General features: G+C 35.7%; 1 protein-coding gene across 3 annotated transcripts in view; it reads left to right on the top strand.

Moving 5' to 3' along the window:
- Positions 1–27928, top strand: part of ADAMTS6 (ADAM metallopeptidase with thrombospondin type 1 motif 6) — a 153716-nt gene that overhangs the window by 57000 nt on the left and 68788 nt on the right. For all 3 annotated transcript variants that reach the window (XM_075726450.1, XM_075726449.1, XM_075726448.1), the window contains 4 exons: positions 708–751; positions 4265–4370; positions 15284–15430; positions 25417–25558. In XM_075726450.1, coding sequence (XP_075582565.1) covers positions 708–751; positions 4265–4370; positions 15284–15430; positions 25417–25558 — 439 coding nt within the window. The remainder of the gene's footprint in view (positions 1–707; positions 752–4264; positions 4371–15283; positions 15431–25416; positions 25559–27928) is intronic.

Raw genomic sequence — 27928 nt, 5'->3', positions numbered from 1 at the left:
CCATTTTCAGCTCCAAATACTTACATGTTAACTACACAAAAACTCACTGAGTTTCTGTATTTGAAGGACTGTATCTAAAATGATGAAAACTCTTCCTTAAAGACATTATTTAGGTTTTCGCAAAAATGTTTTTCATTTTAGTTTGTTATAGTATGCTTGTAAGACACATATAATCATTGGAAGATAATGAGAAGGGAACTATAATGGCAGTTCATAAGATTTTTTTTATATAATTGTTGGTGTAATAATTGAGAGCTATAGTTTTTAATTAGAATCAAAGTTTAAATAGTAGGAGTTACAATTAGTATTGTTTAGTTGATAAGTGTGAGACTGTAAGAGCATTCCAATTATGTTCAAAAAGTGAAAGTTAAGTGTTTTGAATCAGTAGCAGTCTATAGACATGCTGCTGTGACTTCATAACAGCATGGTAGACTGCTTTATGGAGCTGGTGATTACAAAGATCTACTTTAACCATTTTTTTCTTACTGGCAGGTGTCCCACTGGCCTGAGGCCAGCGGCTGTGAGTGTACTGCAGCTTGCGGTTTACACCAGAGTGTAGAAAATGCCGACACCAGCTGGCTGCACATAATTAAGCTGATTGCGGTCTGACAACTTGAACTATGATATAGATATGTGATAAATATAAAAAATATCTTACAAATTTGATTCTCTGACATATTTTTATCTACTTTTTTTCTCCTTAACAGATATGATATCTGCACTTACAAAAACAAGCCTTGTGGAACGCTGGGTAAGGTCATGAAGAGAAATGTGAGCTTGTATTTGCTGTTTCATTGCTTATACTCAGCTATTAATTTATTGACCGATTAGATCTTTTTATTTTTATGCTTTCAAAATTTTGCAGTTTTATAAATGTGAACAATAAAAGGTAGCCTAGGTGGGCTTCGGCTTTGATACATTGCTGGAAGTTTAAATTAAGGGAGCTGCTGCTGTGTGTTTCTTCTCTGGCAGCTGTAGTTCTGACAAAACCTAGCAGCATACTCAAACTTACTTCTTGGAGAAGGGAATTTGCTGTTTATTTCCATTTAACCTGTCTCCATGATCTAGTTAAAAAAATACAAGTAAAAGACCTCAGAAAAGTTAAAACCCAAACCAAACAAAAAAAAAAAAAACCTTACAAAAGAAACAGGCTTTGAGGTTTGCACTGTTGCTCTCTTGTACACAGGGAGTACAGCTTCAGATTGTTGCTTTCGCAGACTTAGAGGAAAAATACCACAGTGATATAAATTACAGTAACATTGAAACTCCTTAAAACAATGCTTTGACCATGGAGGAGCACATATAGCAAACTTAGGTGCAGGATGGAGAGCTATTGTTCTCTCCATACCTAAATTTGTCATGAAAAGTTATTTACTGTGGTATAGTTATTACTTTTAATAGTCCTTTAATATATGAAAGAAACATTGTTCAAAGACTAATATAAGATTTATTTATAGGTTTTTTTCAGTTTGCATCCTTTCATGAGCCTCTTTCTCAGAAGTAATTAAAGATACAATTCTAATTTGGCTAATTCAGATTATTAATACTTTTCTCAATCAGAGCTCATAATTTTATTTGCTCTGTCTTTGCTGTATTACTGTATGTTTTGGTAGCCTTAACTCATGTTAAGTCCTGCTCAAGTCAGCACAATGCTTCAGGCACAAGGATGTAGTTTACATGGGGAAAGGTACCAGAATTTTGCCTGGTGTAAACATAAATAATATCCACAGCATGTTTTAGTAAAAAGGAAATTATGCTGATGAATTTCTAAATGTAACTGATTTTCTTTGACATCTGTGTGGAGGAGACAAAACTGAAGAGACTGTCTGTATTAATGTCATAGAATTGTCTTTGCAAGTGTTAAAGGAAGAAAGTTTGAAAGGGCGTACATTCATGCACGAACTACTTGATATTTTTACGTGATATTTTTAACACAGATCATTAGTGTACTAGTTCTTACTGTATCAGACTTTGGCATAAAGGCAAATTCTGCTTCACTTGAATCCAGCATAACAGAGGCTAGACTTTGGCAAATGCTTTATTAAACAAGAGGCTTGGTTTTTGTTTTGTTGTTGGTTTTTTTTTTTTTAAAATAAAAATCACATATGGTATCAGTTCCAGCTCAGTGTTATAGGACCCTTGGCAACACAACCATGACAATTTATTTGCATTATAGGCATTGAATTGGAGAAGAGACAAGGCCCTGTGGCCCTCTTTTTTTGCAAGGCATTTAATGTGCTTAAGTCCCACTGACCTCCAGTAACTAAAGCATATATTTAAGGAGTCTATGAACAAAAGCCTCAGAGAGGTCTCAGAAGGTCAAAAGAAACCTGAATCATTGGTATTCTAGGAAGAAACAGAAGTAAAGGATTTTGTGTGGCATAGGTGTCTCTCTCCTATTCCAGTTTCCTAAAACAGGGAATCTTTCTTGGAACCTCTTAGAAAAGATAGACCTCAGATGTCTTTGCAGCATGTCTGTGGCTCCAGTGAAGGACAACTCCTTCTTTAAATCTGAGCCATAGACTGAGTTGACTTGATCTCTGTCACTTTCTGCAAGCATGGTATGGAGTTACGTTAATCTGGTCCTGTAACTCACTGAAGTTATAAGAACTGAATATAGAGATGGCTTTATCACTCAAATGTGGTGGACTTTGCAGGGGAACATGACAGTTGGCATATAAGTACTGCCATGTTGTTTTCAGAATGTCCTACTCAATTAGGATAGCATAGTTGAACTGTAATTATTGTATTTTCTACAGGTTCCTCACTGCAAAAAATACACAGATTTTTCTCCATGGGTAGTCTTTTTTCTTCTGATGTTTCATCCTGTCCTCAGTGGGTGTGTCTACAACAATGATCTGTTTATAGCAGTAGTACTGTTTGATGCAAATTCTACAGACACACATTGTCACTTTTTGCCCATGTTAGTTTGGTCATTAGAGTAGTTTTGGTGTGTGCAAACTCAATTTGTTCTGGAGAAAACTTAAGTCAGAACACATACTCCCCAAATGCTCCGTATGTGTCTACAGGAGACATTAGGGTCTAAATCACTACATGGGCTGTATTCCTATTATGTACTGTAATATTTTTTCCCTTTAGAAAGCTTTGACCGAATGTGTAGTGAACATGTTCAGCCTACGGGATTAAAGTAGTCCAAAGTAGAATGTCCAACCCACATACAAAGATGTGTGAGGAGCCTCAACATCAGTGCTTCATTCTCCTGACCCACTCCTGTGGTTCCAAATTACTTGCTAATGTGGGCACAGCCAGGAAGCGCTTGTCATCTTACTCTACGTGCTTACTGTTAGTCCAAACAGAATAATTTGAAGTGCCTGTTCATATAAAGAGTATGATTTCTCTCTTCCCCCTTCCCTGCCCCATTTCCCCCCATCCCCCAAACAAAGTTACACTTTTTCCAGGGTTTTTTTGTTGTTGTAGTGTAATTAACTGAGCAGCTAATTTCCTTAAAGAAAGGATTACTGCTTCTTTCAGATAAGAAATTCTAGGGAGGAATATATTAAATAAATCCGATGTTTAGAGCTTTCTCTAGTGGCACTAAATTATGACTGCAGTATGTTGTGTGATTATCTGTTGCTGAAGAATGTGTAAGATACAGAAGAGCCATATTTTGTAAATGCCAGTGGCTTTCTCTCTCTAAAGAAAGCTTTTAAAAGTGCTTGTAATGCAATAAGGTTTTAATTCCAGAAGATGATGGGTGATAAATGGAAAAGACTTCCATGGTTAAATGAATGCTTGTTATTAACATGTCTCCTCTCCCTTCATTGATGCATTCAGTTTTGTTTTTTTAAATTTTTTTAACGTACCATGTGGACCTTTCATAGCTAAAAAAGTTGCTTGTATGTTTTTATGAACCCACTAAACTTAAACAGATTTCTTTAGAAAAATAATGTGGATACATTTTGCTTTCTTCAGGCTCAAGAATGTTAAAATAGAAATGCTTTCTTGAATTCCCTCTCCTGGCTCAAGTTACTAGGTGGTCCCAAGTTACCAGAAGTAAAATTTATAAATCTAACCCCTAGTCTAGACATTTTCCAGCACTGACTGCAGTTCAAAAAATATTAATGTCTAGCCGGCAAAGTGAAATTCCCCCCAGTGATTTTGCAAATGACTAGAAAGTTAACCTTTTGCCAACTGCTCCTTCTGTGCATAGAGGTTATTAAAAAGAATCCAGGCATTTATAACTAGGGCTTTTAAGACTGAAACACCTTGGCATGACCCTTTGTGTCTCCTTCTGTTTATTCAGGCTTGGCCTCTGTGGCTGGAATGTGTGAGCCTGAAAGGAGCTGCAGCATTAATGAAGACATTGGCCTAGGTTCAGCTTTTACCATTGCACATGAGATTGGTCACAAGTGAGTGAGTTTAAAAAAAGAATACGTTTTAATGTATCACCTTTTTAATATTAGTTTAATAATAGATTTTTTTTTTCCCCTGCATGGCTGTACCATCTCTATTCTGGTGCTCCATGTTTCTGTATATAGTATTCATGAGTGGCAGTACATCTTATCTAGTATATATTACCGAGAGCTTTAAATTTAGAACTGAAGACTCACCGTTTACCCTTTGATTTCAGATTCCAGTTAAATCTGTGCTTTTGTGATTTGGCTCACAACCTTCCTACTCTGTTTCATATTTTTAAATATTTGGCTTTGAAAATTTTCTCCCCCCCCCCTACTTTTGTCTACCTTTCTTTTTGAAACAAAAGTGGTTAAAAGGTAATTATTTTGCTGTTTGTTTTTTGTTTTAAATATAATTCAAACTACTTTTAATAAAACATTGATTCTGTTGTCAATATTCATACACTTTTAGCCATCTTCCACTCAAGCATGAAGTACATAAAACAGTCATAGAGCAGTCATAGCATCCCTTGTTACATTTTAAGCATCAGCATATCATTTTAATGAGCATGATGTTATGAGACTGGTAAAATCTAAGTAGCGTTTGGAAATATTTCAGGCCTTCTTCTAAAAGGCAACATTGTTAGTACATTGTGATGACTCTAAAAAGACTAGGCACCTTCTATTATCAAGAGGGGTCCTTTGTTTGCATGGGTTGACCAAAACTGAGTTATGGATGCTGTGTTTTTCCAATCATTAGCTGATGCAACTGCTAAAAGTTCCAATGCAGACTGAAATGGAAGCTATCAGTCTGCTCATCAAAAAAAGGAGTTGGAAGTAAACAGTTGTTTCTAGCCCACCTAACATGTAAGATAATCACTGGGCAAGTATGTTCTCATTTATATTATGTATGAAAAAACCACTGCAGTTGCATTGAAGTAGATTAATTCTAGAAACCAAAAGCAATTGTATAAGATCTGGACAAAAATAATTTAAAACACTTTCTCCTCATCATTTCCTTCCTTCTTTTCCTTCACTTGCATGAGTTTAGAAAGATAGGGTAAAGGAAAATAGATTTTCACTGTTGAGGAAAGAGCTCCTCCAAATCACTCATAGTTCTGAAATTCTTGTTAATAACATCTTGTATAGTAATAGATGACCTTGCTGTGAATTTGTCACGTTTAACAAGAAAAATAACCTTCCAATACCACATCTTCATTCTAATCCATGTGTCATGAAACTACATATTTTATGCAGGTTATTCCACAGATACGTGAACATAGTTTAAATATATGCAGCTTTTTATCCTGCAAAGCTGGCATGATGACAAGAATTGATTTGAAGAGCTTAGAGTTAGAATCTGAGAAAAATCCGAGAAAAACAATATAGTGATAGCATATATCTTGTGATCATAGGAATTTTTTTAACCGTTCGTGTTTTCTACTTTCCATATCTTTGGCTTCTTATACGTAAAGTCTTTTAAAATTCTGAAATCTCAGCTCTTTGAGGCTTTCACCTCACCCTGAAGCCAGCTGACATGACATGTCAAATGCTGGTTTGAAAAGAAAGTGGAAATTATATTCGTTTAGCTTTTATCCAATGCACAGTGATTAAAGAAACTTGCACTGCAAGCTTGGTGTTGAAAAAGTATATGCTGTGTAGGTACCTTCAGTAAAAGCTGAGAAGAATATGTAGGCAAAAAATCTTCAAGGTTTATAATGTTTTGTGCTATCCACTCATCACCTCCCATTCACTCACACTGTGACTGAATGCCTCTACAACTAAATCAAGGAAGTTGTTGTTTCCTCTGAACTTCCTGCTTCGTAGTACCTACTAGAAGGTACTTGCATATATGAGTAAAATAATTGTTTCGGGTAGCCTTGTAAACTTTTTTCTTTGGATGTACCGGGATGATTGCTTTTCTCTTCAGACATACATGGGGAATACAAAATTGCCTTCATTGTCAAATGAAAAATAGAAGCATTTAAGAGACGTGTCTATACTGATTATATAACAAAAAAGCACTCAATTAAATTAGAATGGGAGGATTGCGCTTAGATCATGTCTTTAATAATTATATGGTTGCCATGGAATGCTGAGTTTTTGAAAAAAATGTTGAACTGAGGAATAAAATTCTCTTGTGAATAAAAGAGAACAGTAATGATAATACATGTATTTTGACAGATTATCCACAGTTTCTCCAAAATTGGATTTGTAAGATTCCCTGATGGAAGTAAGGCTCAACTTGTTGTTAGTTTCTAGTAGTTTATTAAATTAGAGTGATGAGAAGTCATTACATCATTCAATCTGACTTTCTGTATATCATAGTGTATTAAATTTAACTCATTTAACCTTGTATTGATCTAAGTAACTTAAATTTGGTTGAAGAATATTATCCAGAAAAGCACTTAGTCTTAAGGCTTAAAGAGACTGAGACTGTGAGCGTGATTATTACGGTCAGTCATACTTTCTGTTAAATATTTATAAGTATTTTTAAAACATTTTTTTGCTTTCATTCTTTACCACTTGTAGTTTTTATACGTGTATAACCCAGTTTTGGTGCAGATAAGCTGTGTGCAATTGAGACTCATAACCAGCTGTTTTTATTGAAGACGACTGTACACTGTGATTAACTCTGTGTTTCTTTCCTGAGGGCATAAAGAGTGATGTTAGGCTAACAGTTTTATGGTTGTTTCTCCCTATGCATGGTTCTGAGAACAGCCTTGTATTACTCTTAATACTTCCATGAATCAGATAAAATTCAGAGTGGGCCCTTTAGCCTTCAGAATAGTGTCTCTAGAAATTGGTTTGTGATGTTTGACTTACAGAATGCTTACTTTCCTACCATTATATATTTCATACCGAAGAAATGCTTAAGATTTCTGGTAAGCAAAAATCACAGTGATTTCTCATGGGAGGACTGAGAATTGAATGTGTAACCCCAGCATTGTCAAGCAAAAAGTGTGACTTTTTCTTAGTGGAGAAAGGAACTATTTGCAGGCTTGAATATGCTGTTATGCTCAGACAAGTTGTAACATTTAAGATGCATTCCCATTTTCTGTTTCCCTAGCAGATGGGTTAGGTGGCTTTCTGCTCTATGCTTTTTAACTGGGATACTTTCTCAAATGCCCAGCTTGCCCCATGCATGTTGTACAGGGTGCTTAGTTGAACTGATAATGAATTTGAATGCCAGGTTGAAAGGGGTATATCCATAAAAGAAAGGCATTGTGCCATTCATTGTTGCAGTCCTATGGAGTTAGCTGAGATCCAGAAACTAAATAACAAAGTGAAAAAGAACAAATAAAATAAAAGGGCAGAGGGAATGTAAAAACATGAGGATAGTGGAGTAGGCTTAGAACAGAGAGCTGCCCATAAAACCTGGAGTAACAAAAGAATTGACTAATGACAGACAGCTATTGAGGGCTGAATGGAGAGAGCAGGGAGAAAAGGCTGGTGGCTAAAGTAATGTCTGAAAAGTCAGAATTGTCTTGACTTACAGAATATGTAATGAATTGAAATTCAGAGGAGTTTGGCAGTCATATCTTGATGGAAAAAAGTGTAAGAAATAATAAGATAGATAGATTGTAGTCTAATGGAGTAAATTGGCTTCAAGATGAAGAACAATATTTTCAAGCATGTATTTAGTTCTGAATTAGTTCATACAGCTAAAACGTGCCTGCAATTCTAGCACTTTTCTTTTAGTCTTTTTTTAGTCTGTATGCAAAGTAGAAAAACAGCATAAATACCCCTCATCCTACATGAGAAGGTTGGTCTTCAATGCTGGAGTAGAAATTTCTTATCTAGGAAATCCTAGAGGTACTTTCAGAAGCTGGTTGTCTTTTCCTCATTCTTCAGCGGTCAGTGAGCTTCATGTTTGATCAGTCAAACTTCAGCTGCATTATAGGACCTGACTTTGAGGGAGATGCTTTCTAGAAGAAAGGTATGTCAAGGCATGTATGTGTTATACAACTAGAAGGAAAATACTCTAATCTGAGGTAGTAGGGACACACATACAAAACTTCAAAATAGCTTTCAAAAATAGTTGAAACACAGCTAGGATGAATTGTACTAACGCTACCTTCTGTCAGCTCTCCCATGAACAGGTCTCCAGTTGATGCTGTCATCACTGTTTTATCTGTGATGATGATGTCTTCCATCTTCAGCTGTAGCAGGGCTGACAGACTGTCTCAAATCTACAGTGTCTGAACATCTCAACACCAGCCAGAACAAGTTAAAACTTGTCCCTGCTAGATGCCTAGGATTGACTGAGAACAATGCCTTAAATTGTTAGGGACAGTTTAAATAACTTTTTTTATTTTAAAAAACCAAACCAAAACATGTCCTGTTTTTGGCTGGACAAGCCACGTAAGACCATACATAATCATATTCCTGCCCCCTGCCCTAGTCTTTTTTGTTAAAGGAACATTGTTTTGAGTCTGCCTTTGTAATATTGCAGGTATAAAAGCATGCAACTTCTATAAAAAAAGTCTTCATTGGGACTTAAATTTTAATGATGTTTTGTGCATATAAAATGAAATGTCATAAACATAAGGCTAGAAAAATATTTCTGGTGTCTGTGATGTTTATATGTACAATATGAAAAAGGCTTTTATCTAAATATCTGTGAAATATTATTTGAAGTTTAGAATTTACAATACTAAAGTAATTTGTCTAACATTAAAGCATTGTAATCAAGGAAAAAGAATGTAATAACACTTCATATATCTTAACAACAGTGTAAGAAGAATAAATGGGGGTGAAGAGGAAGGTTATCATAACCTTCAGGGCATCATGAATTTCCAGAGGAAATCTGAGCTCAGAAGTTTGCTTCCTGATTAGAGCCAATATTTTCTACTTTGACCTATAGTGTAGAGACCTGATGCATTCACACTCTGGCTTTGTGTAGCACACAAACCTAACTTGATGTTACTCTTGTGGCATGAAAGCTGGATAGCTATGGCAATGTAAACCAGGAAAAGTTTGTGCTCTACTTCTAATATTCCCATAGAAGTCTGTCATTTCCCCATAACAAAGTTCAGGTTTCTTCATAGGCTGCATTTTTTTTTAGTAAATTAGAATTTGCTGTGCTTTTAAGAGCTTCATATGTTATTTAATACTAAATTATGCTAATATATAAAAATTGTATTTGATGGGGTGTTTGATCATCAGCCATAACTGAGAAGAATGACGCTTAGGAAGTTAAATGGGAAAAATGTTATCATAAAAGTATGTTAAAATTATGTTTAATTTCATGGCAGGTATGCTTGTTATAAAGCTACCATTATTCAATTAGTTTGTTTCCCAAGTTTTCAGGGAAGTAATATGTTTCACCAAAGTCAAAGTTTTAAATTCTGCATTACTTCAGAATAAAGGATTAGGGATGCTCCAAGCCATATAATGATCTCCAAATGCAGGAAATGAGCAGTTAAGGTTAAAATCCAGATTAAGACATGGAAATAGAAAATGAAGTAACTAATTAACCTTGATTCCTCCCTTGAGGGGAACAGTGCAATATCAGGTAGTTTCAGTAAATGCTATCAATGTTTGTGATCTTAAATTAAACTAAACTGATTTTTCAAGACCATACTTTTTTTTTTTTCTTTTCTTTGTACTGTCATTTAAGGGTGAGTGTCAGTTTGCATGCTGTTAGTTTTTACAAGCAAATTATAATTCACCCTTTAGGTCTTTTATCTAATACAAGAATACTTGTTCAAGCATGCCTTCCATCTTCTCACTGTAGTAGAGATTTACTGTTAGAAATTTTTAAGGTATTCTTCACTGGTGCACTTTGTGACCCTTCCCTGCCCTTTGCTTCACTCTCCATAAATGAAGTTAGAGCAATGTGTCTAACTAACATGCTGAAGCACTGGAGGAAATTCTATCAATGTACCAGGGTCAAGATACTTAGCTTGAAAATGACCCATTTCACTCTTAGTATGTATGTTTGTCTCTCCTAGTGCAAATAATTAGTATAGTAAAACTTCTTAAGGCTAAAGTTTATTTTCTCTCTTAGAAAGATAGGTTTATTTTTCCTAAAGAGTTACATGTAGTTATGCAGCTGTAAATCAGCCTCAGATAATGGACAAGATCAAGTGCTTGATTTTACAGTATTTCTCTTACTTGTGTTCCTGTAACTTCGTTGCCTCATCTGCCTCAAGTTTCTCAGTCTCTGGTACACTGCTTCCTTATGCTGTTAAACAAGTGGCAGAGCAAAGTAAGAGCCACTGCTTTAAAAGAATTGCGTCAAATTCATATAACTCATGAATCAGTAAGTGACTAAAAAATGAACATACCCTGTTGTATTTAGAGAAACGAAACATTAGCATACTCTGCAGTTCTGAACGCTTCAAACACTAAGAAAGCTAGGAAATGGTTTGATACACAATCATTAGCACTACAGTTGGAAAGCAGAGATAATTGATTGTTAATGAGAAAAAGCAGTTCACTTGAGTAGCATGTTTCAGATAACTTCAGTGCTATAAAAGTACATGGTATACAAAATAAACCTCAGTGTGCAGTACTGAGGAGCGTTCAGATTGGTTCGGAACTGTCTTCTCTGAATCTTAAGTGTTTGGATAATAAATCAGGATGGAAGCATCCTGGCTGTCTCACAAAAATAACTGCTGTCACTTCAGGTACATCAGCAGTAAGTGTTTTGGCAACCATAACCATCATAGCTTAGAACCACCCAACAAATCAGTAACCTCATCTTAAATACAGATGAAATTGCAGGGACCTGCAGTATTGTTCCTTCGCAAGATAAAGGAAGGGTAGGCGAGAAGTTTACATTTTCATCCTTCCCTCTGCTTATACTCCAATGTCTCTTGTTATCTATTGCTGTTTCATTCACTGCAGCTGAGACTAGTTATCTCCCCTGTGATTTCTGAGCTCAGATCTTAAGTTGGATATGTATTACAAAGAATTCCCTCAGATAATTTTTTCAGATTTAAGGAAGAACAGCATGCAAAGGAAAAAAGGATCTATTCCGTTATAGATGTTAATAAATGAAACAGGCACAGAGCACTAGTCAGATCTGCTGCTGCCTTAGTATTTTTTAAGAAGTATACAAACTATAGACAAGTTGCAGGAGAGTTTCAATTATGATTTAAAAATTCTTAGTATGGCTGCTTTGCACAGTTCTTAAACGTAATGTAGGTGCTCTCTTGGGAAAAGAGGAGCCATAATGCTTGGGGGAAAAAAAAAAAAGAGCTGCTGGGTTAAACATCTTTCCTTGAGATGGTAGGTGGAAAGGTAACTTCATAGGAAAACTCCTGTGTCACCTGAGAAGACTTTTCACTCTCTCCTTGCTCATCTGGCTGTTCTTTTAAAGACAGAATTATACTGTTAGTTTTAGACAGGCTCTTTAAGCCAGTGAAAGAAATATACTCTGCATCTCTTTAGTGAGTTTGAAAAAGCTAAGTATATTGTAATAGTGGCTCCAAAAAGAGCATTTTATGTTCCTTCCTTTCTTCCCTGCCTTCCCACCCTAATCTAATTGCAAACATGCTTTTGTGAAAGACGTAGCTTTAATGTAATGATAGCCAAATATAACCAACATGTTCTGATGGAAATCAAACTGGTACTTCGGACAGAACTGTGTTTTCATCTGCAATCCTGGCCATAGGAGTGCAAATTACTGTGCTGTAATGGCATGCTGCCACTACCATCTTTGGGAAGTAGATGACAGTAATTGCAAAACCACTTTTCAGTCATCAGAAAAAATCACCTGCACCTAATGATCAGTTTTCTCCTAAATTAAGAAGCAGGGGCAAGTAGAAGAACCTTCTTGGAAGGGAATAGATGATTTAGATGAATGAATATTTATAAAAGATGAGAATACCATCAGCTCATGAAAAGGCATTGAGTTCCTGTGTGCATCAGAAATCACAGCTTCCATTCACAGACATGCTTTTTCATCAGGCATACCACTGCCATCATCAGCAACACCATCTTTTTCGGAAGGATAGCTGGTAGAAGAAGGAAAGCTATTAAACTACAAAGTTTGTTCTTTTTTTATAGGCCCAAAAGATACAAATTTAATTTCCCAGACAGTTGAAGTCTGTTATTTATTTGACAAATGGAGTACACTAACTGGGGATAAGCTGGATATCAGATATAGTCAACATGGTCCAATTCAGCTCTTTTCCACATACCCAAAAGCCCATTTCTATAAAGGAGTCACTCATAGAGATTATTAAAAACTAAGGTTTTCCATTTTAAGCAGTTGTACAGAGGCAATTCAAAAGGAAAACTTTCTGTTTGAAATACCCCTAATTCTAGGAAATTATGGCAGTTGAGAACTAGGTCAATAAAGTACTTTTTTCATTGTAAAATTCTGGGTCAGTTTGTGGCATTGGAAATCTAAGTTCTTCCCTCCCAAAATATATATCAGTATTGAAAACTGATCATAATAATTAACACTGGTCTGAAAGTTTCATTATAATACATACATTGCTCAGATGAGTTGTTTTTAAAGTTCTATTTTCTGTATGCAAGGTGTGTTCTTCATTTGATGATACAATAATCTAAGATGTCAGTCAGACCTTTCCCATGTATAATATAGCATATGGCATTCTGCATTTATGAGATACCATACACCAAACTAGATACATGCAGGCATTGCTGCAGACCAGGTATTCCATAGGGAGACATCCCATAGGCAAGGAAGTGATGCTTTTTTGATGATGAAGTCCTTCCCCAGCCTGTAGGAAACATCCATCATTCACTGATGTTCCTTTTTTTATATCCATGCAACTAATGGTGTTTGGGAGGAATGTGGGCTTGTAGGTTGTTATGAACAGCTGAAGAGGTGTTGTCCTGGTTTTGGCTGGGATAGAGTTAATTTTCTTCCTAGTAGCAGGCACAGTGCTGTGTTTTGGATTTAGGATGAGAATAATGTTGATAACACACTGGTGTTTTAGTTGTTGCTAACTAGTGTTTATAGTAGTCCAGGACTTTTCAGCTTCCCATGCTCTGCCAGGTTGCACAAGAAGCTGGGAGGGGGCACAGCCAAGACAGTTGATCCAAACTGACCAAAGGGCTATTCCATACCATATGATGTCATGCTCAGTATATAAGCTGCAGGGAGTTGGCAGGAGGGCAGTGATCACTGCTCAGGAACTGTCTGGGTATCGGTCGGCAGGTGGTGAGCAGTTGCATTGTGCATCACTTGCTTTGTATGTTGTTATTACTGTTATTATTATATTGTTGTTGTTATTATTATTACTATTTTATTTTATTTTATTTCAATTCTTAAACTGTTCTTAACCCAGGAGTTTTCTCACTCTTACTCCTCCGATTCTCTCCCCTATCCCACTGGGGCAGAGGGAGGGAGGGAGGGAGTGAGCGGCTGCGTGGTGCTTAGTTGCTGGCCGGGGTTAAGCCACAACAGGTGAAACAGTACCCAGTGCATGTAGGCTCAGAGTAACAGGAAGGTCTTATATATTTGCACCACATTCTGGAGCAATATGTTCACATTAGTATAACACCACTGTCAGTGTTTTCAGTAAAGAGTGGCATGAACCGGTATGAAGTGGTGTCAGCAGATAAATGTCAAGCCTCTAATCTACCACCATTTGTATCTTCTGGCAGTCAGTCCTACAAGTTTCCAGAAAATCAAAATGGAGTGCCTCAACATATTTGTGTTTCTGAGTAGGAAATCAGGGAGTCAATTTTCTTAGCACTTGCAATACAGAAGGCTCCACGGACTGACCTCTTTGTGTGATACACCAAGAAGTGACAGTTCCACTGCTCTGGGTGTGCAGAAGCTCAGTTTTGGTGTTCCCTTTCACTGCTCTGTCTCATGGTCAGGGAGGCTCCTATGTGTCTCACTACCTGTCCCTCTGCTTTCATAAGCCTTGTGCCATGTTTGGGAAGAAGGAACAATTTGACGAAAGATTAATATTTAAAGAAATAATTTCCCCCCTGCCCCCCAAGTGATTGAATGGAATTAATCAAAGGCAAACTAAGAAAATGGACTTTTAGAAAAGTGTATAGTATTAAGAAACATTCTCTTCAGGTGCTTCATTTATGTCAGGCCAGTTAGGTATACATTGCTGATTGTTTAATAAAAACAGTAATAGTTTAACTAAAGGTAGTCTGTAATGAAAGTCTTTGCAAATAGATGCTGTGTGAATTTACTTCTAGTTTTCATTTGGTGGTTATGTTGACAATGTATAGCTCCAAGGACGTATTTCAGTAGTGCAGGATTTCTAAGACATAAGGATTCTTTTGCCATATTTCTTTTTACAGAGTCATATCATCTTTTTTGAAAGTTAATTAATTGTTGCCTGGAAATGTCTGTTGGCCAAGTGCCACCCAGAGGTTTCTTACTGTATTTTCTGCTGATACTTAGTCGTCTGCATTCCCAACGTTCCACGACAAAGCAGAGCTCTAAGAGAAGGGCTCCAGGTCACTCTGTGAGTGGGTGCAGAGAGGGAGTGTGCATACAGCATGGCCCTGGGAATTGCAAAATCCACGTTCTGCTTGAGTTGTCATTGGTTGCTGCGTGTCTATACTGTACTGTTAACAGCAACATCACCTATTTTCTCTTTGTCCTTCTTTACTAATCCAAATGCCAGTGCCACAATGGATGTTCCTTATCCAGGTACAATACCAAATAAGGACCGAATGCTCTGTATTTATCTTGCAAGAATATTGTTAAATTTTCTTTAAAAGCTTTAGAAAATAAGTAAAATGCTTTCAAAAGTCCGTGGGAGAAAAGAAAGTTATGTAATTGTGCAGTATCCTGAGATCTGAATAAACTAAACAGAACTTAACTGATCCTGATTCCCCACTTAAGAGTTCTCCTGTACTAAGTATGTTCTTTTAGGTCCAACATGATTTCTGTAAAGGTGACCTTAAGTTTTAAGAGATGTCTGATGCTGTAAAAAACTAATAGGCTGTTTTTCTCTTCCTCTTTTGGGCAGTTTTGGTATGAATCATGATGGAATTGGAAATTCCTGTGGGACCAAAGGTCATGAAGCAGCAAAACTAATGGCAGCTCATATTACAGCAAACACCAACCCTTTCTCTTGGTCAGCCTGCAGTCGGGATTACATCACCAGTTTTTTAGAGTAAGTAATCTCTCAAGAAAAATCATGAGTTTTCAAAAAATTGGCATCTTTCAGGATAAATAGTAGACATACAGTGACTTGTTCTGATGGTTTACATTTTTAGAATAAACAGAAATATAGCAAGTCACTTAAGATTTTTATTTTTTAGAGCACTTTTTCTACGTCATGGCAAAAGCTTCTTCTGCTCCATTCCCTGCCTTACAGTTTTCATTTTTAATCTATTCAAAAGATTTTGAAGTGCCAATCATATCTCATTACTTCATTAATCTGAGGGTAAGAAATAGAGAATGGTAGAATTTGTCTGTGACTGATGGGAAGTTGGTTTTTTTTTTTTGAATACATGCATAATGTGAGGGAATCTCATGAAGGGAACAAGGTTGTAGCCCTGTTCCTTGTACATTTCATTCTCCAGATTTTTTTCATGCAGTCTTATAGGTTTTTATCTATCAATGTTCTTTGGTACCATTGCTGAGAATATAAAGATTATAGGAGAGGATGGCATAGATCTTTATATTAATACCTTAAAATTGTGCTAACCAGTGCTTCTGTGGTGATTTTTATCCAGATGTAGATTGCTACCTGAAATTTTACTTCTGTATGAAAAAATTTAAACAGTCAAAATATGTTAGTCTGAAAAATCATAGAATCATAGAATTGTTTAGGTTGGAAAAGACCTTTAAGATCATCCAGTCCAACCATTAACCTAACATTACCAAGTCCACCACTAAACCAATTAAGGGTAGAGTAGCAACCCCACGCCTCCTGGCTTGGTGGCTGGTTTATTTATAATGAAACTAAAAACTAGGAATCATTAAGATTGGAAAGAACCTCTGTATATGATGCATAATGAAGCCTTTGTATGTGTTTTAAGTTGTGGATGACAAACACAGAACTGTGAGTTCACTGAGAACAGATTAATAACAGGATTTTTTAAAATGGCATAAGATGGGCTTTATGGGAGGAAATGGCAGCTGGTTGGTAGTTTCAGTGTCATCAGTGCAGTCATTCCTTTAAGAAATAAAGGTTGTGCAATAATTCAGACATTTACTGTATTTTAGGAGGTGGACTTAAACCAGTCAAGTTGTCTAACAATGAGACTACTAAGAACAAAATGAGCTTCTCCTCCTCTTTCAGGAATCGCCAGCTGGGTTAGCTCAGTTGATTAGAACATGGTGCTAATAACGCCAAGTTCACAGGTTCAATCCCTGCTTACTGCAGGGGGGTTGGGCTCGATGATCTCTCAAGGTCCCTTCCAACCCAAAGCATTCTATGATCTAACCTCAGAATAAGGTGCTGTGTTCTGAATCTTACCTGAAGGGACCCATCTAGACCAATTAATTTTCTTTAGGTTGGTTGAAATGTAGCTTCCCACACAATGTAGAGGATCACTGAATTAGTCTGAAGAGGTGTTTGAACTCCCTGTAGAGTCAGTGGGCAGAGACAGATGTTTAATATTGGTGCTGTTCAGACAAAAAAATACTTCTCCTCAGTTACTCTATCAGGTTAAGGCATTTTGAGTCACCCCACTGATCTGTGCAGCCACCCAATTTTATGTACTGGGCATTTAAGATGAGTGTGTAAACTAAAGCACACTGAGTAAGTCATCCTTACATGTAAGTGTTACAGGTTTCTCACAATATAAATTGATTTTCTCAGTAGAGATATATATGTATTCATTTAACACTACCATTATAAAAAAAAAAAAAGGTACAGGCTAGTTTTGTTTTATCATTCCCAGTCATTTCTGTTAATTCACCACTGTTCCCATTAGTAGTCTTTCTAGTATGTCATGTAGTCTAGTTTTAACTATGACAAAGAATATGGTTTTTGCATCTTTTCTAGGAGATTATTTCACAGCTTAGTAGTTCTGATTGTAAGCTTACAGTTTAGGTATTTTCTTGTAGCGTTTGGGGATTTGTTTCTTACTGTTACAGTTCTGCTATCCTCTGTCCCATTTACCTCTGCTTGTTGCTCTCTGAACTCCATTTTGATCCCATAATTGTCCTACAGTAAGTTGCTGATGAAGACATAATTCTACAGATAGCTAAGAAGTAATTTCTTATTTTTGGGTTTAGAGAAACAAACGTGGTAAGACCTGTGGTTTGTGTTATGCTGCAAATGTAATAGAGCTGAACATTTGTTCATAATGTTCCCGCACAGTTTTAAATTTCAGCCTGAACAAACTTTCTTCTTTCTTTACTTGATATGTATGCAGTGATCTTTCAAATTTTTACTGCCAGTTAAAAACATGTTTAGCTTGTGGCTTCTCTACTTCATGTTTAATTTTAAAATGTATTTTATTATTTACTGTTAGCATTTCCATTATTCTTTTCCATTCCCTAGGTTTGATTCACTGTTAAGTTTCATTTTTAAGTCTGTGGGATGCCAGTGAAATTGTAGTTCTGTTAGCATAATGCTAAATAATGCTCTGGTGAATATGTTCCCATAGTTTAATCTCCTCAGGTTTTTTGATACTTCTCTGTCATTGCTGGTGTTTGCAACTCTACTTGAATTACTACCATCTGTGAATTTCATTTAAAAAATCATTACTGAAGACACTAAGTGATATTTGAGCTAGAGTAAAAAAACCTTACACATAGCAGCTTCAATAATAAATTACCTTTTATAATATTTTAGCTGTATTTTTGTAACCCAGAATGTTATTTTTTTTCAAAGCCACCTTGGATAAACATTATTTTATGCATTGCAATTATGAATAGATTTTCCAATTGTATAGGATACTGTGTTAAATAACGTACTAAGAGCCAAAGATAACTTCTCCTTCATCTGCTAATTTTGCAATCTGTTTTTAAAAATGTCAGATTTCTCAAATATGATCTGTTCATTATAAAACTATGCTTCTTATTGTGTGTGGTTCTGATATCCTGTAAATGAATTGATACTTTTTTCTGTAAAATAGTTGTTTTATTATTTCATAAAGTAGAATATTCTGTGAAACTGTAGGGTTTTTCTACAGTTTCTAGTTTTCTCCCCAGCTTTTCATGTCATCTTAATGACAGCAGGAAGCTGTTGAGATAGAGTTACACAGGTACATGCAGGACAGCTGTCAGAAGCCTACATCACTTCTTTTTACGTATTAGCACCTTTTTGTAAGGCAGAGCAGCTTTAAGAGCAGATACTTTTCTCTTGCAGGTAATGATCAGTGAGCAAGAAGCAAAGAAAAATAGCAAGTTTCATGTGGTAGCAATTCCCTGACTGCCTCTATAAGAGCAGAAAATTCTGCATCCAGACAGGAAAAATTATTCCCTTTTTTCTAATGCTTCTCCATAACTTAGCAACACATGAGTAAAATGCTGATTTAGAGCTTTAGAGGCAAAGCCTCAAGATGTTATCGTCTGTGACTCCAGATATTTATTCCCCTTTCTTTCTATTTTTCCTCAAGAATGGGAAAACAGCTGGGACAGGACCCAGTAGACTACAAACGAGGAAGACAAGTGTTTTTTTTCTGTGGTGAATGAGTATGGCTAGTTCAGGATTCATTTAGCTATGTCCAACAAGAAAGATATAACACAATGGGATGAAATACAGATACCCAAGCAGAAACCTGAGGCTATGAGTCTGTATGACATACCACAACACCTTTTAGATTTATTGGCTTAGATCTGGATACAAGTTTGGTCAGGGCTGTTGTGGCACCAGGATAATGCAGCTGGAATGAATTTCCCTAGAAGGTCACTACATGTTCACAGTATTATATGGTAAGGTAGATTAATGTGGATTTACAAGTTTACCATCTTGGGTCACCACTTGCTACAGCAGTTTTGCACTGTGTGCCATTTTGTAGTGTAGATACCACGTCGTCCTTTATCATCAGGCAGAAGCATTTTGAAACAGGAGTCATCCTGGAGATGTTCAAAGTTGGAGCCTCATCTTCATCCTTCTCTTCCTCAAGACTTTCTTAAAACAGAAACAAATTTTCCAGACTGTGGCTACTGAGGAATAGCCATTAAGTATCACTTAGAAGGTATCCATTTAGTTAGACACTACTTGGGATATCAATTTATTTTGTGGGATGGCCGGATAGAGGATGAGTATGGCTCAAAGGATGACAATAAGACAAAGCAAAGCTGTGTATTGCTAATAGATCTATCAAAAATCTCAAGAAGAATGGCCAGCCAGCACAGGCTCTGAAATGGCCAAAGAAAATAATTTTTTTCTGGGGAGAATGTTACTTCTAACACATAGCAGTTGTTGTCTGTCAAGCTTTATGTTAGAGTGAAAGATTGAATTCAGTTTATCAACTGAATTGTTCGTAAGTGCTTTACAATGGCTTTAAATTTCACTAAGCTTTCATGGAATTAAATGCAGAAATAGTCACTGAGAATTGAAGGGTTGGAGAGCAGTGTCAGAGAGCAGAGATTCCTGTGAGAGGAGTAGAAACCCTTAATATCTGTTTATAGGAGAAATGAACCAAGCCTAAAAATACTGTTAGTGCTGAAAACCAATCAGTATAAACTTCATTTTATGCAGTGTGTGTATGTGTGTGTGTGTATATGTATTTAAAAAATACATAACATGCAAGTTTCATTATATCCAGCATATATTTATATAGTGTGCCTATAGAGCCATGCAGATACCTAGACGTAAAGAATAGAACTTTCTGCTTATAATTCTTCATTCAGTTACTTTTATGTTTTGTAATAACAAAATCTGGGTGATTTCTGGAATCATAGATCATTAATCTTCTCAGTATCAGATAGGAGGAGGTGTTAGAAGAAGCCAGATGGTCAACTCTGTCTTTCAAAGGCAGAATTGTCTTTTGAAGATGAGTAGAGAAGAACCAAGAGTCTTTAAACTGTTTGAATAAGTAAGATCTATCACAGGAAATTCTTGGAGAGTGTCTAGGATTGCCATACAGCAGGATTTAGATCTGAGACTACACCTTTCTAACTCTGGAAAGGAGCCAAAATTACCTTGGTCCAAGCAAGCCCACGTAGACAATATTAAAAATCATCCAGTGTTTGGGTCCAGACATCATCTACCCAAGAATCTTGGACATAAAAGAGTTTATGAAAGATAAATTTAGGATATGTCCATATATGCCTCATAAGCTATCTATGGCAGATTGGCCAGTCCCCTGGTACTCCAGAAATCTAAATTAACTTTTAAAAAAAGTACAAGCCAAGACTAGTTTTGAAAGATGAGGTCACATCAATCATCAAAATTTCATACCTCTCTGTACAAATCGGTGGAGAAAATTTACATTCAGTATTATCTGTTGACCTGCACTTTGGATTATAATTTGCTTTTTTTTTTTTCTCCAAAGCTTACTAGGGTTTTTTTTTTTTCAGCTGACAGATAATTGAATAAAAAGTGTATGTCCCAATTACTGTAGATTTCTGAAACATTGAAAGTCTTACGTTTTGCTTAAAAGGCTACCCAGTTGAAAAAAAAACCCAGTTTCTGTAATCATGGGCTGGCAATATGTTTTTGAGCGTTGACTTTGCAAGTATTACTCTTTGTCTACCTCTTGGGTTATTTAAATTTAAAGAAATTGTAAAGGGCAGAATCTGCACCAGATTCTCATTAACTTATTTGTAGAATGTTTGATGAAATAAATATAGAACAACAAATTGACCCAATATTTTATAGCTTAGTATCTACCAAACTCTCAAGGCCAGATACCAATAGATTTTCATAGGTGGATGATTTTGGTAGATGGACCAATAGATTTTTTTTTTCCCGATACAGCTGTTGGATAATTATTCAACAGAATAAAACAACACTTTGGAACATAGACCATATTAGGGAGGAAAGTATACATTAAAGAAATAGCAAATTTTCTACTACCAAACAAAAGAAAAATTATTATGGGAAGATTGTGCAAAATTAGAGAGTCTTTGCTATGAAATAGATAATAAGACATAGAGCCAGCCTTGCATAAGAGATTGGAAAGATGTAGAATTTAGCATGAGAGTGAGTGGTAAATCCACAGGAATATCGGAATTTCTCTAACATTCAGGAATGTTTACATTTAGTAATCCTATTCTGGTTCATTTTAATTTTAAACATACCAGTCCAAATCACACTTCCATTACTTATGCCCTGATTCTGCAAACACTTATGTTATTATCTGTAGACTATTGAGCGATCTGCAGAGTTTATTCTTATCATGTGAAGTTAAGTAGCTTTTGTAACCTGTACAGAAATACATCCTGGTGCTCTCTAAAAATCAGTTTTTACTCAGGAAAAGTATGCAATAAATATGAAGTAATAATTCTGTTAGGAGCCAAATGTTACATATAGGCATGTAAATAATTCATGTTTTTATATGTATGTATATGTATAGAATGCCCTGTGCTTGTAGTTAATAAATTTTACTTTTTTTCCCGTATTTTTATGGATAATTTGGTAACAGAATTAAATAAAATGTTACATATACTATCTATATATTTATGTATATGATTGTTTAGCTATACCAGATAATTACAAATATTTATAATACATTTAATTTATGATTGTTAATCATAGCTTGCATTATAGTCCACATCATTATTATGAATGAGCCAGTTCTGTAGCATTCAAAACCTATTTTCAGTGCTAGTGTTCTGGGTTATTTTTTTTCAACCATTGAAGGAGTTGTGTTGCATGTTGCTGAGATATTTGGGAATAGATACTGTAATAGGAGCATAAACACTGAAAGGTCTACATACATGGTTTTTTGCTTTTTCTCTTTATTGGCCTTGGATACAGCAGCGATGCCTGTACAGAGGTGATGGTCCTCGGTTTTGCATTGTTCAGTTTGTAAAGATTCTAACATTGAATCCCTGGTTGCTGTTATTTTGATCAAGCAGTTAGCAGTGATAGCATGTATGAGATCTTAAGCTTTCAGAGAATGCTCTAGTATCCTTGATACCCTTCCAAACAGAAGATTAATTTGCTATCCTGTGATATTAAAATACAGAACAATGTTTAAATTATATTGTAGCATGTTTTACAGAGATCTCTTGGGACACTACACTGGAATACTGGGATGAAATGACACCAAGCTTAGCTGTTTTATAATTGAAACCAGTTCCACTATGTCCCATAAAACCTCATGAAATTAACCTAAAAATAGGAAAATGAGAAATTCTTTGAGTACTAGTAGTATCTTGTGGAGTAAATAGAATGTAAGGATGAGTTTGAGATCATCTTATTTCTATTGCAGACACTAAAGATTTATCCGCTCTGTTCAAAAATGTAAATGCTCTGCAAGGATACTCTGTAGGTTTTTTGAGTTTGTATATGCTTCCTAGGTAAGATAAAATCACAAAGCACAAAATTGTGAGTGATTATGAGTAGAAATTTTCTAAAATTCCAAAGATGAAGGTATTTGGGCATTCTTTTCCTTCTTTTACATCTACAGAAAGGGCTTTTTTTGCTTTTGTAGGCCTGATTGATAACAACTATTAGATCTCTGTTCATAAAGTGCTCCTATACCGTTATCCTTCTTGCACCCTTCTGGTTCCTTCCCCTAGATTTAGCAGATTTTTTTTTCCTCAAGTGTCTGGGTTTTGCTTTGGTGGAGCACAGAGAAAGGGAGAACAAGGACATAGACTCAAGAGTTTTACACCATTCCAGTAGAAGTTGTCTGGGAAGGTTATATGGTCCTCAGCCTGTGTCCATCCTTTGCACAGCTTTGGTAAGCCTTTCATTACCAATGGGAAGTTCCTGGGTTTATTAATGCGTTTTATTACACATGGTATTTCTTTTGCAATTCACGCAATACAGCGTCAGGTTCTCACACTAAATTTGTGAAATGTGTCAGTTGTTTTCAACTACTTGAAAGAAATAATAGAACTGAAGCAGAAGGAGAGAAACAAGTTTTCAGTCTGAGAGGTGGTGATGTAACGTAGCTATTAAGTGAATGATTGCTTAGTAGTCATTTTCTTGCTCTTTTACTACTACAACAATATTTCATTATGGTGAACATCCTGTCATTAGTGCAGAAGAGGCATAGTTTTGTATTTACAAGGATTTTGAATTACATTTCTGCAATTACATGTCTTGTGGAGTAGTTGCAGACTTTTGTGTAGAAGTTCAGTCAATTTAAAGATTTAGATCTGATTCTGTAATCTAATCCATGCAGGGCTACATAGGCCTATAGAGAGAGTCACTGCAGTTAACGAGGGCTTTTAAATGCTGTGCCCTTGGCTGTTTACGGGATCACAGTTTACAGACCAAACTCTGCATTAGTGGAATCTGTGGAAATGTTCCCATCATATGCAATACTAGCTCAAGCTGATGGTCAAATGCTAAACTTCCCACTGCTTGTTTAAGAAAAGTTCCTATCTGCAGTTTGGTCCAGACAATGCAGAAAAATCAGATTGTGTTTGGGTTATTTTCATATTGGAATTACTCCTCATACACACACAATACAACACTGAAATATTTCAAAAGAATATAGGATAGTTTCCCAGCTTGTGCTAATAGAAAATACATATGCTTGCAATAATTAAAAGTGGAATAAAGGGGCAAGTACATTATTTTTTATGCCAGAACCACACAGTTGATATTTTAAAAGTAGATTTCAGCTGAGGGTGTTTGTGTATGGGGGGGTGTTTGTGTGTGGGGGTGTGTGCAGGTGAATCACACTAAGTTCATTGGGATTAGTAACCAAAACCCATATTTTTTTCTGTATTTACCTGGTTATTGCCTTAGTTGCTGTTTGCCGCCTTCTGAAATGGTTGGCAGTTGTTTGTTTCTTTGTTTTTCCAAAGGGTTTATCATAGTATTTCAAAGAATTGCATAAAATAGGGTTAAAATGAGAGCATAAAATGTGTAGTTAAAGGAGGCTTTTTGCTCTTTTTTTATCTGCAGATGAAAAGTATAGAAAATTGGAGATCGCCAAAAAACAGTGTAGAACATTCACTTCTGAAATTATGTTCCTTTGGCAAGGTGCATGGAAAAGATTTGAAAAAAAAAAAAAAAGCATAAGTGCTGGCAAAATTTGTAGGAATGTTGGAAAAAAATTTAAAGTGCTGGCATAAGAATTCTTTAAAAATCCTCACTCACATGTGAAATGAAAGTTAAAAAGCATCTGTTCTCTTTTATGCACACTGAATAAATAAAACTGAATAATTCTATTTAGCAAAGTACAAAGTTTTCTAAACAGAACTCTGTCTGCATTTGGCTTGCTTTGTTATTTATTCCACTACACTAAAATATTGTGGTTGGATATGGGCATATTTTGGAAAAAGAACCCCACTAACCACCAAACAAAACAGTGAATACAAAAGAAGAAAATAGTAAATTTTCAAAGATGATGGTCTTAGTTCTAACATGAAAATTTTAAGATTAAATATTGTTAATACAATAAAAAAGATCTTGGATCCATACAAATTTTTTTTACTCGCCCTAGTATAGGTAAATTTGAAGATCCTGCAGAATTTTTAGCACTGTAACTATTTTGTTCACTCAAATGGAAGAAAAGCATGCATGTTAAGGTTCTAATCCCATAAACATCTAGTCATATTGAAATTCAAATGTGTTTTACTTTTATATAAACCAATTGAGATGCTCATATCTATAAGATTGTACTAGCTGTTTGAAGGATCAGAAGGGTCATTAAGAACTGTAAACTGAATTTCTTTTATTTGCTTAATTTGTTTATTTTTCATTCTATGACCAAACGTGGCTATTCTTCAGTGAAAACAAATAGGAACCTTAAAACAAAAATGAAAATCAGTCTTGTGTGGCTCAGAAATTATCACACTTTAAAAAAGGATAATATATGAAATCTATTTCACAATCTAAAATAAGCATTTTTGTTAATAATAATGATGAAAAATTATTTTAATCTCTTAATTCCCTCTAATTATTTTTTCTTTTTACTATGGGTGTACCATCTTACTGTTTGTTTATTGCAATCATATTTGTTTCACACCCAGTGCTGTTAAAAGTAAGAACTAGATACATGATATCATTACTGTGATTTACAGTCAGTAGAATTCCTAATTGATTTGGTCCTTTATGTTGAACAGTTCGGGCCGTGGTACTTGCCTTGATAATGAGCCTCCCAAGCGTGACTTTCTTTATCCAGCTGTGGCCCCAGGTCAGGTGTATGATGCTGATGAACAGTGTCGCTTCCAGTATGGAGCAACATCCCGCCAATGTAAATATGGGGTAAGAAGTCTTAATCCTTATGCTGAGTGTTCTGCTTAGTCATTTGTATATATTCCTTTATAACATAAATCTTTAGTTAGATGCAGTAGTGGGTTACAGATTTCCGATAGCATGTCTGGTGCCATCATATCTAAGCAAAGGGTACCTTTTAATCCTTATGCTGCATCTTTTGCTTGAGTCATTTGTGTGTACTGTACACCAAAATGTGTGGGTAACAATGAGCTGGGGAAAGCATTCTTTAGTTTTAGGGGAAAAAAGGAGCCCAGAACACTTGATCCTGCTCCTTGTAAAGTGCACTACAGAATTTTCCCTGGTTTCAGTTAAATGAGATCAGGTTCATGTCGTATTAATCTTGAAACATGAAATCTGTTGTATTGGCTTTAACTTTTCGATTTAAAGCTACATTTTGAAATTACTTTTGTACTTGTATTGATTTGTCAGGTCTGGTGTTTTTTTTTTTTTTTTCCCCTGACATTGAGTTTATTGTTTCTCACATTGTTCAGATCTCTTTTTGGAAAGATGAATTACGGTTTATGGGAATGGAGGAACATGAAGCTAGATAGCTGAATAGAATACTGAATAGATAACTACTGGCAAAGCTTTGGCTGCAAGTACCAGTGTGCAATATTTAAGGCAAATAAATTTACATTAGAAATAAAAATCTGCACACTGAGGCCATTATGCAATAAATTTATAAATACTTACTTAAAATCTTGCAGCCCAAAGTATGTAGTAAAAGGATGCATTCTGCTGTGCTTGTCATCAAATAATCATCTGAGGCTAAATTAAATAAACCTTGAAAACATATCTAGTGGTTTAAAAGTAAATAGTTTTAATAATATTTTAATTTTTAGATTATTCAAATACAACAATGTAATCATTGAATTTATACTCTATTTACTTCTCTAAAGGCTAGCTACAAAGAAAGTCCATTTTTAATATCCCTGGGGTGATAAATACAATATTATTCTTGGGATGCCTCTTTGGCAGGTCGCATCGTGCAAAGGATTTAAAAGCTGTATGTAGCTGGCTGACTAGCTCACTGGGTCTTCTACTCCTGATCCCTCATCAAACCTCTTTTGGCCTTTATTGTTCCTCTTTTAAGTTCTCACTTCCCACCACTGTTCTTTAAGGGCCCTGTTCCTGTTACTACATCTAAATCATACCTCCCCCACCCCCCCTTTCTTTTTTCTTACAAATTCTCACCACACACACCCTTTTATTTTCAGACTAAGGAAATCTGCAGGTATTTAATCCATGATTTATTGCACAGCCTTTGGAGATATACTGCATTTTAAATTAAACTGGAAAGTTAATAATGTGCAAAACCTGGCTTTTCCACATACGTGTTATTTTTTTTCAGACACTGTTAAACTATGTAATCATTGTTGTGATCATCACACTGCACAGTACACTTTCTTTCTTAAACCGGTTTCTAAACCACAAACAATTGGAAGTAATGAAGATGTGTAGGTAATACTGGATTTCTGCCTTCTGCTTTCTTTTTGTTTTAAAGTTTTTGTTGGTATTCCCTTATAGTTACAAAAAAGAGATTGGCACTTAGTTGAGGCAATAGTTAAAAGAAGTTACGTCTTCATGCGACGTTACCAGTCCTCTGAATTGATATAGTGTATTGTGTTCCATCAGTGTGCCATCAGTGTGAGCATAACTTATAAGTGTCTCAGAAAAAAACCCCATTTTTTTAATAATAGGATTCAGACTGCATATGTTAATGTAACAGGTTATTGTAGAAGTCTGGTAATATCCACTCTAAGAAATGATATACATTTAAAATAGCATCTGCATTTAAAAATATTATCTGCCATGGCCATAATGCTCTGAAAATGCAATCATGATGATTATGATCATGCAGATTTCAAGTGATAATTTTGAAGGGGGAAAAAAAAAAGTCTTTGGAAGCCGGTAGTGCAGATGGAAAATATCCACACAAGAAAGACCTATTCATATAAGAAAGGGTTTTTAGAACTGAGGAGTGGGACTAGATCTAAATACTGGGAAAAGCTAAGTTGAATACTCTGCTCAACTCTTTCATTATTGAAAGTAAACAGTCAGTGCTTTGGATATTCCTACTTGATGTACTGTTCACATGAAGATGCCATTAATAGTTCATTGATATTATTCTGACAGACACGTGCAACTATGGACAGAAAAACATAGTAAAAATCCCTAATTAACAGTGGACCTAGTTAGTGTACTAACTTCTTTCTAGCGCTTCTTTTAGCCCTTTTTATTTGAAGTGATTGGTAAAAAGGGGGTAGAGCAGGTTTTCCAACATGGGGTTTAGTCGCCCGGAAGGAAATAAATCCTAAACCAAAGGGAAATCTCAGAGCTTGCCTTTTTCTCTTGCTC

This window comes from Pelecanus crispus, chromosome Z (genome assembly GCF_030463565.1).
Source record: "Pelecanus crispus isolate bPelCri1 chromosome Z, bPelCri1.pri, whole genome shotgun sequence".
Classification (NCBI taxonomy): Eukaryota; Metazoa; Chordata; class Aves; order Pelecaniformes; family Pelecanidae; genus Pelecanus; species Pelecanus crispus.
This window is presented reverse-complemented; position numbering and strand designations above follow the sequence as displayed.